This window comes from Sminthopsis crassicaudata, chromosome 1 (assembly GCF_048593235.1).
Source record: "Sminthopsis crassicaudata isolate SCR6 chromosome 1, ASM4859323v1, whole genome shotgun sequence".
Lineage (NCBI taxonomy): Eukaryota > Metazoa > Chordata > Mammalia > Dasyuromorphia > Dasyuridae > Sminthopsis > Sminthopsis crassicaudata.
This window is the reverse complement of record NC_133617.1, coordinates 515,717,896-515,732,155: the sequence shown is the minus strand read 5'-3', so window position 1 is coordinate 515,732,155 and position 14,260 is coordinate 515,717,896. Positions and strand designations below refer to the sequence as shown.

The 14,260-nt window shown below is 32.5% G+C and overlaps 1 protein-coding gene across 7 annotated transcripts in view; it reads left to right on the top strand.

The window, feature by feature from the left end:
* FANCC (FA complementation group C) overlaps positions 1–14,260 on the top strand; it is a 181,274-nt gene that overhangs the window by 140,563 nt on the left and 26,451 nt on the right. For all 7 annotated transcript variants that reach the window (XM_074281683.1, XM_074281676.1, XM_074281678.1 and 4 more), the window contains 2 exons: positions 2,005–2,057; positions 3,405–3,504. In XM_074281683.1, the coding sequence (XP_074137784.1) occupies positions 2,005–2,057; positions 3,405–3,504 (153 nt within the window). The remainder of the gene's footprint in view (positions 1–2,004; positions 2,058–3,404; positions 3,505–14,260) is intronic.

The window sequence follows — 14,260 nt, the reverse complement described above, 5'->3', positions numbered from 1 at the left end:
TCTTGAGAGCTGAACTGCTAAGCATTCAAACTCTATTGTGGAAAGCACAACTCTGATGAACTGGCCACCTGGTTCAAATGCCAGATGCATGCTCATCCAAAACACTATTTTATGAAGAATTCACATAAAGTATGCACTCAAATGGTGGTCAGAAGAAGTGATATAAGGATACTCTCAAAGTATATCTGAAGAATTTTTTTATTGACTGTAAAACATCAGAAATGCTTAGCCACAAGACTATCTAACATGATATCCCCATATCAGAGAAGGTACTATATACTCTATCCACAAAGCAGAATTATAAAAGCACAAAGGAAATGTTTCTGTATAAATCCAGAACCACTTCCACTCTAAATGTGCTAATAGACCACTTTTGCCTTATCTGTGGTAATGCTAGCATCTTTGAGTGTTTTTGTTTGTTTGTTTTTGAGGAAACTGAAAAAACAGCAAAATTACTTCCCTGGTGTTAAGAGTTAAAAAAAAAAAAGTAATCTGGCTCTCTTCATATTTCATAGATCTAACCTTTTTGCCAAACATTTCTTAAATAGGTAATTTAATTATGGAACATTGTAGTTAGTTTGAATACGGATGCCAAGTTCCATGGGAGTTAGGAACAAATAAAAAAATGAAAAAAAGTTTAATTCCGATATCACTTTTAAGTATAGAATTATAACTTACAAGTTATAGAGCTCCATTCTAAAAGAAAACCAAATATTATGCCAACACATCAGGACTATTTCCTTTTATCAGAGGTGATTTGGAGACTTCTGTTACCAAGAGCTCTTTGCCTCCTGCCTGAGCAGCAGCTGTGATGGCTCATGAACACTAGATGGCGTACGTTCAATGCAGCAACTAAAAACAGTTTAAAAACTGAATAAAATGAGTAGAAATGAGATTCATTACTTTTTTTTTTTTTTTTTTTTTTTTAGAGTGTGGTCAGAAACAAAAAGAAAAATTGAGAAACAATATCATGATTTCTGGGAATTGGGAAAGTTTTTTTTTTGGTTTTTTTTTTTTTAGTTTTTATTAGTTGGATGTTGTTTGTTTTTTTAATAGAATTGAAATTTTCTCTTTAAGCCATTGTAGGAAAATGCTTTCTAGAGAAACTGATGTAATTTACAACTCAGTAGGACTTTAAAAAATGTTTATATCCTATGTACCTTATGCCAATAAGGTTTCTCTGGTGACAATTCACATAAAACTTTACAAATTTTCTTTTTATTTATGCAAATAATCATTTGCCTCCAGAATAATCATATATGCCGCTGTGAGTTGGGCACCTGATTTTAGGCCCACTTACAAAATAATTCATTTAGGCAAATTACTTTAACTTTCCTGGATCAGATTATTCAATTTTAATCTGTTGCTACCACTACTCACAAAATAATGTCCTTAAGTATATATTGTTTTTAATATTACATCACTATTATCATCATCAATCTATCAACAAGTTTTTATTAAATTCTTTTCAGATACTGTCTTGGGCAATACAAAACTATGAAAAAAATTCCTATTTTTAAGAGACTTACATACATAAGTATATATTAATTAAATATGAAAGAAATAAATACAAATAAAATAGAGAACAAATAAAATAAAATTAATCCTAAATTACTTTAGTAGGAAGAATCACAAAATTTTTTTTTTTTTAAACCACTAGATTGATTGGTTGTTTTTGTTTCCACAATGAGAAAATGTCTAAAGAGTCACTTGTAATTATAATATAATTGAGCAAGTCAGATAAAACTAAATATAAAAAGCAGTAAGTGTAAATACCAAATTGGGGGGAATAAACAATGAGTGCTCATTTCTTCCCATCATAAGAATCATTGAATAATGATTTTATTCTTTTTTTAGCCTAGGAAAGAATATGATTTTAGTCTTATTTAGCCCAGGAGGCTATTTTTCTTACACTGGGAATAATAATATAATAATTTATATTCTTAGTAATAAGAACTAATTGTTAATGTAATTTTCATTTTCTTGTTATTTTTTTCTTCATAGCCACAAGCAGCTTGCCATCCCAGCATATTCAGAATTGTTGATGAAATTTTTTGGTAAGTATCAATCATCTAATGGCTTGGTAGCATTTAATCTAAAATGGTTTTACAGTTTTTAAACTAAATTTCAATGTCTGACAAGTATAACTTCAGACTTTTGACAATTGGCATTTAAGCTATTTGCATATTTTTCTGTACTAGCTTTTTCCTATATTAGGAAAAACACAATTATCTATAGAAGATACAGGAAATCATCATATTCAGAATAGAAAGTATGAATTTGGAATTGTAAACTTAAGGTTTATTTAAGATATCTATCATGTTATTTCCTTTTTGTGGTTCTATTGATAATGTCAAGGCAGTAGTGGATTAATTCCTCATGGGAGTTTTCAGCTCAGAATACTGGGATACAATGTGTTCAGTTTACCACTTGAGGGCCTACCATTCATTAGGAGCTGATTTAAAGTCTAAGAAAAGCTTTTAGTTCTTCTGTTCTTCTGAAAGGAAAATAAGCCATGTGTATAATCTTAAAATTCATGAACTGTATTTCTTCAGCATGTTCTATTAATGAGAAAATTACTTTTAGTGGCCTTAGTTCCTTAGAAAGTGAATTAGGTTTCTTAGTATAAAATGCAGAGAGATAAGGTCATGAATAGATTTTTACTGTGTATTTGGGGTCACAGGGGTAGAGAAGTATGTTAACCTGACATCTTGAGACTGAACTGAGGGTAGAAGGTTCTTATCACCTTTGTGGTATTTAAGGACAATTCTTTGTGTATGGACTAACTTTCTAGGACATAGATGTATATTCTAAAAAACTTCTAAAAGTTCTACCCTTCAACAAAGGGAGTTGATACATCTTATGCTCAAAAGATATCACTTATAAAGATAAATAAGAAAAAAAGAAAACTTTTGAATATGGTTGTGAATTAGATGATGTTTTAGATAAAAATACGAAATAAAATGTTGTTGATGAAAGGTAAACTTGTCACTTTGATTATAGGTGTTACAGTGGTTCCTTTTTTTTTTTTTTTTTTTTTAACAGAATTCAAAATAGAGGAGCTACACCTAGATTTTTTACTTACTTGTGTTAAGGTTATTTTGTTTCTTTGAGTTTTGTTTCTTGGTTTACAAAATTGGTAATACTTAAGAGTTGCCTATTTTTTCATCATTGTTAATTGAATGATCTTGAAATATATATGATAAAGCTTATCCTGAATTATAAAAACATGCTGAAATAAAGTTTTGGTCAACAGGATTTTTAAGAAGCTTTTAGGAAATCTGATGAGGTAGTTTAAAGCATAAAAAAAAAATTGTTTTTCATTATTTTCCCTCCTTCCAATTAATGCCAGTGTGGTTTATATTAATAGTCAAGTCTATCTTAATTTGATTTTACAATTCTAGGAATATACTACTGGAAACCAATGGGACATCAGAAGTATTGACTGTTATTCAAGTATTTACACGATGCTTTGTTCAAGCCTTCCAGAAAAATAATGATCAGGTTTGTCATATTATATCATTTTTCTCTACCAAAAAAAGGTCTTATTTTCAGTGATACTGGTGGATTGTAGTGCCGTTAATAAGGTTTTGGCTTTTACTACTTCTTGGTCAACTCTTATCTGAATTTGACTTTAGGACTCATTTGAACTTTATTCTTTGTTACTAATAACATCTCCTCTTGACATCCATTCCTTATTTAGGCTTGATAACCATATGCATGGGGTTAAATGCATGGAAGAAATTATAAACAAAGTTGAAAAAGTCTTGAACTTATTAATATTTCATTTTACTTTCCTCTCTGACATAGGTTTGATGATCTTGAGCAAGTCAGTTAACCTCTTGGGGCCCAAGGCTATTGGTGTCAGATTCAAAAAGAACTCAAATAGAAATGGATTCCTGTGGTAGCATATTAACTTAGGATATTACAAATTAATGATATGTTCTGTTTTTTTCCTCATTAATATTTCATTTTTCTAAATACATGTAAGCATAGTTTTCAACATTTGGGGTTTTATTTAATATTTTTATTTGGGGGCAGCTAGGTGGTACCACAGTGGAAGCATCAGCCCTGAAGTCAGTTCAACTTGAGTTCAAATTTGTTCTCAGACACTTAACACTTTCTAGCTGTGTTACCCTGAGCAAGTCACTTAACTCCAGTTGCTTCAAGGGGGGGGGGGGAGGAATTATTTCCCCCAGTTAAACAATTTTTCCATTTGTTGTTAAAACTGTGAGTTCCAAATTCTCTCCTTTCCTCCCCACCCTTATCTCCATTGAGAAGTTATACAAACATTTCTGTAAATGTCATGTTGAGAATGAAAACATAGATCTCTGCCCCCCTCACAAAAAAACCCTTAAGAAAGAGAAGGGGAAAAAAAAAAAGAAAACAAGTAAAGCTAAAAAAAAATGCTTCAATATGTATTCAGATACAATCAATTCTTTCTCTGAATATGGATAGCATTTTTCATCATAAATCCTTCAGAATAATCTTGAATCACTGTATTGATGAGAATAGTAAAGTTATTCACAGCTAATCATCCCATAATATTGCTTTTACCTTGTATATAATACATTTCACTTTGCTTGAGTTCATGAAGACCTTTCTACATTTTTCTAAGGCTAATCTGCTCATCATTTCCCATAGAATAACAATATTCTATCATAATCATATAAATTTATTCAGCCATTCCCCAATTGATGGGATTCTCTCAATTTCCAATTCTTTGCTCAAAGAGCTACTATATAAATATTTTTGTATATACAGGGTTTTTTTTTCTTTTTAAAAAAAAATCTCTTTTAAGATTCATGCCTTGTAGTGGTATTGTTAGGTCAAAAGATGTGGATGATTATAGCCCTTTGAGCAAAGATCATATCATTTGATCATTTATCAATTGGGGAATTATTCTTTTCTTAAAAATACTTTTGACTCATTTTCTTACAATTTTAAAAAATGAAGTCTTCATCAGAAAAACTTACTTCAAAATTATTTTCCCAGATATTGTTGCTAACTGTATTTCCCCCTTTTTTATTCTATTCTTTCTCTCTTTTCATCTTGACCCTATTAAAAATGTTTTACTAATGATCACTCCTCACCCAAAATGCCCTGTCTTCTATTACTTTACCCCCTTGTCATATTCTTTTCCCCCTCTACTATAGTAAGATAGATTTCTATACATAAGTTATTTCCTCTTTGAGGCAAATCAGATGAGAGTTAATATTTACTTACTTTCCTTCCTTCCCTCCCTCTCTCCCTCTCTCTCTCCCTCCCTCTTTCCCCATTTCTCTTCCTTTTTTCCCCTATCTCCTCCTCTCTCTTTCTTCCTCTTTTCCTCTCCATTGTAAAAGCTTTTTCTTGGCTTTTTAATGGGAGATAATTTTCTTCATTTCACCTCTTCTTTTCCCATTCTACCAATATGTTCCTCTCTCACCCATTAATTTTATATTTTTTAGATATTTCCTTTTACATTCAGCTCACACTTGTGCCCTCTGTTTATATTCCCTCTAAGTATTATAATAATTAGAAAGTTCTTGTGATTTACAAGCATCATTATCCCATGTATGAATATAAACATATAAAACTTATAAACTCCTTTATGATTTCCCTTTCCTAATTACCTCCTTATGCTTCTCCTGAACCTGAATTTGAAAATCAGATTCTCTCTTCAGCTTTGGTCTTTTCATCATGAATGCTTGAAGGTTCTTTATTTCATTGAATATCCACTAAAATTTTCCCTTGAGGAATTATACTCAGTTTTGCTGAGTAGATTATTCTTGGTTATAATCCTAGCTCCATTGCTCCCCAGAATATTATATTTCAAACTCTCTAATACTTTAATGTAGAAGCTGCTAAATCTTGTATTATCCTGAGTATGGTTTCATTTTACTTAAATTATTTCTTTTTGGATGTTTGCAATATTTTCTCCTTGACCTAGGAGTTTCAGAGTTTGGCTATAATATTCCTGGGAGTTTTTATCTTGGGATCTCTTTCAGGATGTGATCAATGGATTCTTTCAGTTGTTATTTTATCCTCTGGGTTTAGAATCTCAGGACAGTTTTCCTTGATAATTTCTTGATATATAGGTTCTTTTTTTGATCATTTCAGATAATTCAAGTATCTCTCCTGGATCTATTTTCCAGGTCAGTTGTTTTTCCAATGAGATATTTCTATTGTATTTTATTTTTTCATTTATTTTATTTTATTTTATTGTTTCTTGATTTCTCACAAAATCATCAACTTTTATTTGCTCAATTTTAATTTTTAAATAACTATTTTCCTTAAAGAACTTTTGTACCTCCTTTCTCATTCATTCAATTTTGCTTTCAAGGCATTCTTTTCCTCATTAGCTTTTCAAATTTCCTTTTGCATTACTCTCATTTCCCAATTTTTCCTCTATTTCTTTTGATGTTCAAAATCTCTTTTGAGACTCTGCTAAAAAGCTATTAGAAATAATTCAGAATTTTAGCAAAGTGGCAGGATACAAAATAAATCCACATAAATCCTCAGCATTCTTATATATCACCAACAAAATGCAACAGCAAGAGATACAAAGAGAAATTCCATTTCAAAATCTCTTTTGAGCTCTTATATGGCCTGAGACCAAATATTATTTTTCTTGGAGGCTTTGGATGTAGGAATTTTCCAAGGGTGTATTTTGTTCTTCTTTGTCACCCACAGTAACTTTCTTTGATCAGAATCTTTTTCTGTTGTCCATTTTCCCAATTTTAACTTTTTGTTAAAGTAGGGCTCTATTTTCTGAGTTAAAGGTATAATGTCCCAAACTTCTGGGATTTTGTGCACCCATTTTCAGAGGTCCTTCCAGGGACCTAACCACAAGTATACTTTTCTGTCCTGGAACTGTGAGGTGGGTCTCCACTTCATTGTGCCTATAAGTTCCAGTGTGCCAAAAGCAACAGAGTCCTTTCTCAGTGCTAGGAAAGCATCTTTGGGTGAGAGGTCTGGAAACCACCAGTCTTGTGGGTGATTCAAAGGCCCCAAGGAGCTGCTTTACCAGCTCTTAGGCTAAGGCTGGGGTTGCACTGGCACTGCCTGCACTGGAACTGCTACTGAGATCTCTCTCCTGGTGCAATAGACCTTTCTTGTTGACCTTCTAAGTTGTATTTAGGTGGAAAATTCTTCCGCTCCATCTTTATGTATTCTGATACTGTAAAATACATTTAACATTATTATTTAAAGGAATTTGGAGAGGTCGGGGGAGAGAGATCAGACAGGCAAGTCCCTGTGTTTATTCTACCATCTTAGTTCTGCCCCCCTATTTTTTTTTTTTTTTTAACATTTCCAGTTGCATTTTAATCTGCTTTGGGCCTCAGCCTGTTCAGTAGAATTTGTAGGCAACTTATCAAGAACTGTCTTTACGGATAGTTTTTTTATACTAGTGACATCATAGGTCCAGTCTCTATCCTTAATAATATGAGAGTTTACTTAGAAAATGAGCAAAAAAATTAATTAATAACACTGTTAGTAAAATAGTAAGATACAAAATGAATTCACAGTAATAATCCTTCTTTTAAACTTTAATATTAATACCTAGGACAAAATGAAATATGAGATTGCAAATCTTAAAGCACTCTATAAAAACTAGCTATTATTGGTACTCTTGTTACTGTGAATTCACCTTAAAAAATCATACCACAAAAATTAGAAGAGAACAAAAGGATATTTATGTTTCATAGTTATCAACAAAAATGTAAATCAGATATAGAATAAATAATGCCCTATTTTAGATATCCTTAAATAAACTAAAGTTTAGAAATATTTTACACAAACAAAATAGTGACAAGAATTTTTTAAAAAAAAGATCTATTACAAAAATTCTTTACATTGAATATGTCTGATTAAAGTCTAACCATCTAATCAATTAGTAAGAAAACTGGTTTATCTAAAACATTGGAGAATTGGTTCAAATATATAGATCAAAAGCTAATTCCCATTAGACATTTGATCAAAGCACGTGAAAAGCATTTTGAAAAATACAATGCAAATGATCAAGAACAACTTGAAAAATATTCTAAACTATACAAATGCAAATTAAAACAATTCTGAGGTTCTTTTCACTCACCAAGCTTAGGGGGAAAAAAAAGGAAAAGATGGAAAAACTTTTTTTTTTTAATTTTTTAAAATTTTATTTATAAATTTTTGACAGTATATATGCATGAGTAATTTTTTTTTATAACATTATCCCTTGTATTCATTTTTCCACATTATCCCCTCCCTCTACTCCCTCCCCTTGATGACAGGCAATCCCATACATTTTACATGTGTTACAGTATAACCTAGATATAATATATGTGTGTAAATACCATTTTTTTGTTGCACATTAAGTATTAGATTCCGAAGGTATAAGTAACCTGGGTAGATAGACAGTGAGGCTAACAATTTACATTCACTTCCCATTGTTCCTTCTCTGGGTGTAGTTGTTTCTGTCCATCATTGATCAACTGGACGTGAGTTGGATCTTCTTTATGTTGAAGATATCCACTTCCATCAGAATATATCTTCATACAGTATTGTTGTTGAAGTTGGAAAAACTTATTGTTAGATTGATTAGGATGATAGACATGCTAACTTGCTACTGATAAAAATGAAAATTGGTTTCAACAATTCTGGAAGATAATTTAGAATTGTAAGAATTATATGATGATATAGAAAGTCCGATATTGGGAATTCATTTTACTAAGATTGTGAACAATAAGAAAAGACCTGCATGTATGCATGTGCACATGTGTGCATGCGTGCGCAAACACACACACACACACACACACACACACACACACACACAGAGTTCAAGTACACATTGAAATTGGACCTGATGGCAGTGTGATTGTAGAAGCAGATGTTGAATTTGCTGCTCATAAAGATGCTATGGCAGCTCTTCCTGAATTCTGCACAGGAGCAAGCAGTGATACATAGGGGAACTAATGTTGGGAGGCATGGGTTTGTCAAATCAGTGTAGTTATGGTGATCCAACTAGCCAGCAGCTGAGTAGGGCTTATGGAGGAAGCAACGATGGTCAAAGCAGCATGAGTGGATATGACCAAGTTTTACAGGAAAAGTCCAGTGATTTTTCAAACATTGCAAAGAGAGCCAAGAGGCAATGAACATCAACTACTATAGTAGTGGAGCCATGTATTTATGGGAATGAACAAAATGGGAGGGGTAAAAACAAAAACTAAGTTTAATAGTTTTACAATTCAGGTTTGTGATTTAGGCTTACTGTAAATGAAATCAGGATTGTAATTTTTTTTTAATTAGTTTCAGTATTTTTGAACAGAGAAAATAATTTATCTAGAATGTAATAACCAAATTGAGTAAAGACTGTTAAATTAATTTCAGCTTTTCTCAATGTCATATTGTAGGGTTGTTCTCTGTGAACACATTTATGTATTTATATGCTCCTGTTTAAGTGGATCTATGATTTGGTAATTTCTTCCAATAGGACACTCATGCCTACCCATCTTTTTTGACTCTTGTCCATTTACTTCTATAAATTTGTTATAAGAAATCTACATGAAGAGTTGAAGTCCATGAAGTCATGGAGTATTTTCACTGTCCATCTGTCTTTCCTTTCTTTCACAATCACTGAATGAACCCATTAATGACTGTATCTTCTTTTCTATTCATACAATTCTTTGGTGATATCTTTTATTCTTATTCTTCCTCAATTTGACATCAGCTTGTCATCCTTGACATCCTAGTCACACCAAATATGTTACTTTTCTTCGCCCTTTCTGTGATGTTGATTTTTAACTCTTGTTAAACTCTTGTTGATCATTGTATTTCACTACCCTAGAATAGCATTAGAGTAGCGAGGAGGCACTGTGGATAGAACACTGGGCCTGGAGTCCAGATGAGTCATGCTCATGAGTTCAAATCCAGCCTCAAACACTTACTAGCTATCTAACCCTGAATGAGTCACTTAATCTTGTTTGCCTCAGTTCCTCATTTATAAAATAAACTGGAGAAGGAAATAACCATACCAGTATCTGCCAAGAAAACCCCAAATGGGATCATGGAACCAAAGTCAGACATGACTGAAACAACTCAATAACAACATGAATAGTATAACAGTAGAATATTGATATTAAAAATATGGGCCTTTGCTTTCTCATCAAAAGTTTCAGTTCATTAAAGCAACTTTTCAGTTTCATAAAGGCAGTCCAGGCTACTTTCTTCCTACTCTTCCATTTAGTTCAACAACCAACTTGTATATATATGTGTGTGTGCTTTTTATAAAGTATCCATCTTATAATCTAACCAATAGACATTCTTCATCCATCATTATTTTCATGTGTGGAAGGACAGACAAAATTCATTTGAGTTTTTATAGATTTTTTTCAAGGAGACTATCATGGTCTAGTTCTGCAATCAGCATAATATCAGGAAACCAAAGAATCTCTACATTCTCACAGTAACAATTTTATCAACTTGCATTCTGCATTAGAGCAAATAGCTTTGGCAAGCATGCAGTTTGTTAAGCTTGCAGCTTTCTATTTTATGCCTTACTTAGCGTTTAAGATCAGAAAGATTTTAACCAGATTTTTTCTACTGTATTTTTAAGGCATAGGAGATATCTTGTTGTAAAAAGATTCTAAAGTAATATTTTATTTTACCTAACTAAATGCTTTTTAAGCACAATGGAATTTTATATTCTCTATATCTTTTAGTTAATTGTGAAATGTTATATATGTGTTCCATTGTTGAATATCATGTGAAAGCTTGCTTGTTCTTTACTAATGCCCTTGTTAAACATGCCGTTGGATAGATGATTCTCATAAGGTTTTTATATAGATACCTTCATTGATAGCTAAAGAACATGGGTTTGGAAGCAGGATTAGTGACCCAAGACTTTTGGATTCAGAGTCCTGAAGAGGCACCTCAAAAAAGGAAGTGGTTGAGATGTTGGTAGTAGGACTTTTTAAAAATCTTCCATAGAAGGCTGGCTTCTTGTTACCTCTAGAATTATATAAAAGTACTGATAGCATTTTCACATATTAAGGAGTAAATAATTTAACCTTAAACTTGGTCTTTAATGTTCACTTAATTTTTCCTGGATCTTACATATCAAATTAGTTATTTCAATTTATGTTTATTTATTCACTTATTCATTTGTTGTCTCCTCTATTAGAATGTAACTTCCTGGCAAGTAGGAATTTTTTTTTTGTAAAATTAGCACAGGGCTTAACACATAATCAATGTTTAATAAATGTTTGTTGATTCATTGATCTATAAAATCATCCTCATAATGGTGGCAAAGTCTCTTGGCAAGCATTTATTTCTCTATTGTATGCCTTATTAATAATTGAACAAAACCGTTATCTCTGTTGTTACATCTTCCAAGGAATCTTATATAATTTTGACATAGATATGTTAGAAAAAGCTTTTAGGGAGCATTTTGCTCTACCATATCAAATGCTTTTATAGGGTCAACAAACAACAACATTGGAACCTTGTTTTATCTTTACCTTCCAGTCCTTTTTGTAATTGTAAAGATGTGGTCTGTCATGGAATATCATTTGCAAAAGCTTTCCTTTTCTCTCTTACTATCTTCATCAAAGTTATTCTCAAGGCCTTATTTTTAAGTCTTTTAATAGGTATACTCTCAAGTTATTCTGTCTAGTTATTTTATAGTCTAAAACAATATTGAATAATATTGGTGGCACATAATGTGATTTCCTTATTTTTCTCTTTAAATCTATTTTAGCTTTAACTTTGCTAAGTTGCTTTTTTTACATAATGCCCTTGCTTTTTTACATAATAAATTCGACTCCAGTCTTTTATTTTATCTTGGTATGTATTTCTCATTTTTATTGTGTTTATTGAATTCAAATCTTTAATCTGCTGTTTATTCTTGTTTTATGGGTAAATTCATCCCTTTACATTCTAATTTATAATTACTTGTATATTTCTCTCCTTCCTATTTTTCCTCACTATCAGTCTCATCCTTTTTACCCCATTTCTGTTCACATCTCTTCAATTACTTCTACATGCTACCCCTTCTATTCCTTAACTTACCCACCCCTGAAAGAGTCCCTCCTTATCCTATGTTCTCCCCCTCCCCACTCCCCATTGTCTAGCCCTCTTATTTCTTTCTGAATTTAGAACACTTTCATATCCTTCTGGATATATATGTTGTTCCTTCCTTAACCTAATTTCCATGAGAGTAAGATTCCAGCACTAACCATATTCCCTCAACTTGATTCTTAGTAGCTGCTAGTCTTGTGTAATCCTCATTGTAGCTACATGATGTTTAAATTGTTTTTTTCTTATTGCTTCTAATATTTTCTCCTTCACCTAGGAACTGTGAAACTTGGCTACGATATTCCTTTAAGTTTTCCTCAGGATCACTCTCAAATAGTGCTCACATTTTTTTTATTTTTTTTTTTTCTGTTGCTGCTTTGTATTCGTGCTCTAAAACTTCAGGGTGATTTTCTTTGATAATATCTTAGAATATTATATCGGGATTCTTTTTAAAAATCATATCTTTCAGGTAGTCTAGCTGTTCTTATATTCTCCTTGATCTGCTCTCCAGATCTGTTATTTTTCTGCTGAGCTTTTTTTACATGTGCTTCTATTTTTTTTTTTCATGTTTAAAATTTTGTTTTATTATTTCTTGGTGTCTTATAACGTCATTAGCTTTCCTTGCCCAATTCTAGTTTTGAAGGAATTATTTTCTTCCTTAAGTTTTGGATTCTCTATTTCTAGTTGGTTGACTTTCCTTTTGTAATTTTCTTGGATTGCTCCTTTTTTTTTCCCCTCAATCTCTCTTAGGTGATTTTTAAAGTTCTTCCAAGAACTTTTTTTTTATGTTTGGGGACATTTAACATTTCTCAATCAAAATTAATGGCTTTTTAAGCTTCACTGTCTTCCCATAAATATGAACCCAATTCTTCTTCATTCCTATAGTAGCAACCTATGGTTGAGTTCTTTCTCTTTTGCTTATTTTTTTGTTTTCTTTTCAGCATCTTATTATTATATTCAAGTTCTAATCCCAATAGATGGAGAATAAAAACTCATGATTCATGTCCTTCTTATTGTTATTTTCTGACTTTTGTCCCAGGGCCCATCCTTGGGCACTCCTCTCTCCTCCCAAGCCAGACCAAGGGTCCCTAGCCATATTGTCCTACAAATGCTCTTGTTCCCTAAGGTCCCTCTAGTAGCAAACTACAGCTGTCCTCTCTGCTTTGGAATGGAAACAAGGGACTCCACTCTTCTGCAAATATCCACAGCCAGCAGTGCCCCCTCTGTACTCCCCAGACATATGCTAGCTGCTTCTCCCCTGCAGCTGCAACCAAGACCCAGTCGGTCAGCGAAGCTGGGCTTGGTGTCCCTCAACAGGAAAAGGTCCTTCAGTCTTCTCTTACTTAGCCATCCAAGTTTGCACTGTCCTTGATTAAAGAAAGTTCTTGAAGTTGAGGCTACCTTCCAAACAATCTGCCCCCAGGTTTTGTTTGTTGCACTGAGTCATCCTATGTTTGCTCTTTTCTCCACTTCTGAAGATTGAGTTTTTCTTGGGGTCTTCTCATGTTGTCTTAAGAGACAACTCCTGTTTATTTCTGCTGTGTTTGTCTTTTTATGTGGAAATTTGAAGAGCTGAACACCGGCCTATTTTGCCATCTTCCCAGAATCCTCTCTGTTCTTCATTGTCATTTCCAAGACTGATGTTAGAGTCAAAATGTGACAGCCCCACTGTCCTACAGTGAAAAGAATAGATACATAAACTTTTGAAAACATTTTGCATTTCTCAAATCTGTTCTTTTCTTCAGTTTATACTAAAAAGTTCTGTAGATGACGTTGCTCATTTAGATCTCAAACTTTCTCAGTCTTAATCATTCTTGACCTATCTGCTGTGTCTGACACTTTTGACAGACTTTCATTCCCCAATTTGGAACTGGATTTTTCATCATTCCACCTATGCCAGTTGTTGAATTGAAGTCCCAAAATATCAAAGTACATTTTTTTTTATTAATATAGAGAATTTAATCCTTTACCTCTTCTTCCTCTGAAACAGATGTTGGCATACTACAATTACTTTAATGGTTATCTTTTGACAAATACTTATCATAAATACTGCAATACTATAATACTTATTTGCTCCATGAAATGATGTTTCTTATTGCCTTTGAATGCAGATAAGTAATTAACTCTTCTAATTACTTTATTTACATATGCACACACACACAGCACACACACACACACACAGCACACACACAGCCATGGATTTTCCATTTTGTTGTGTCCCCTG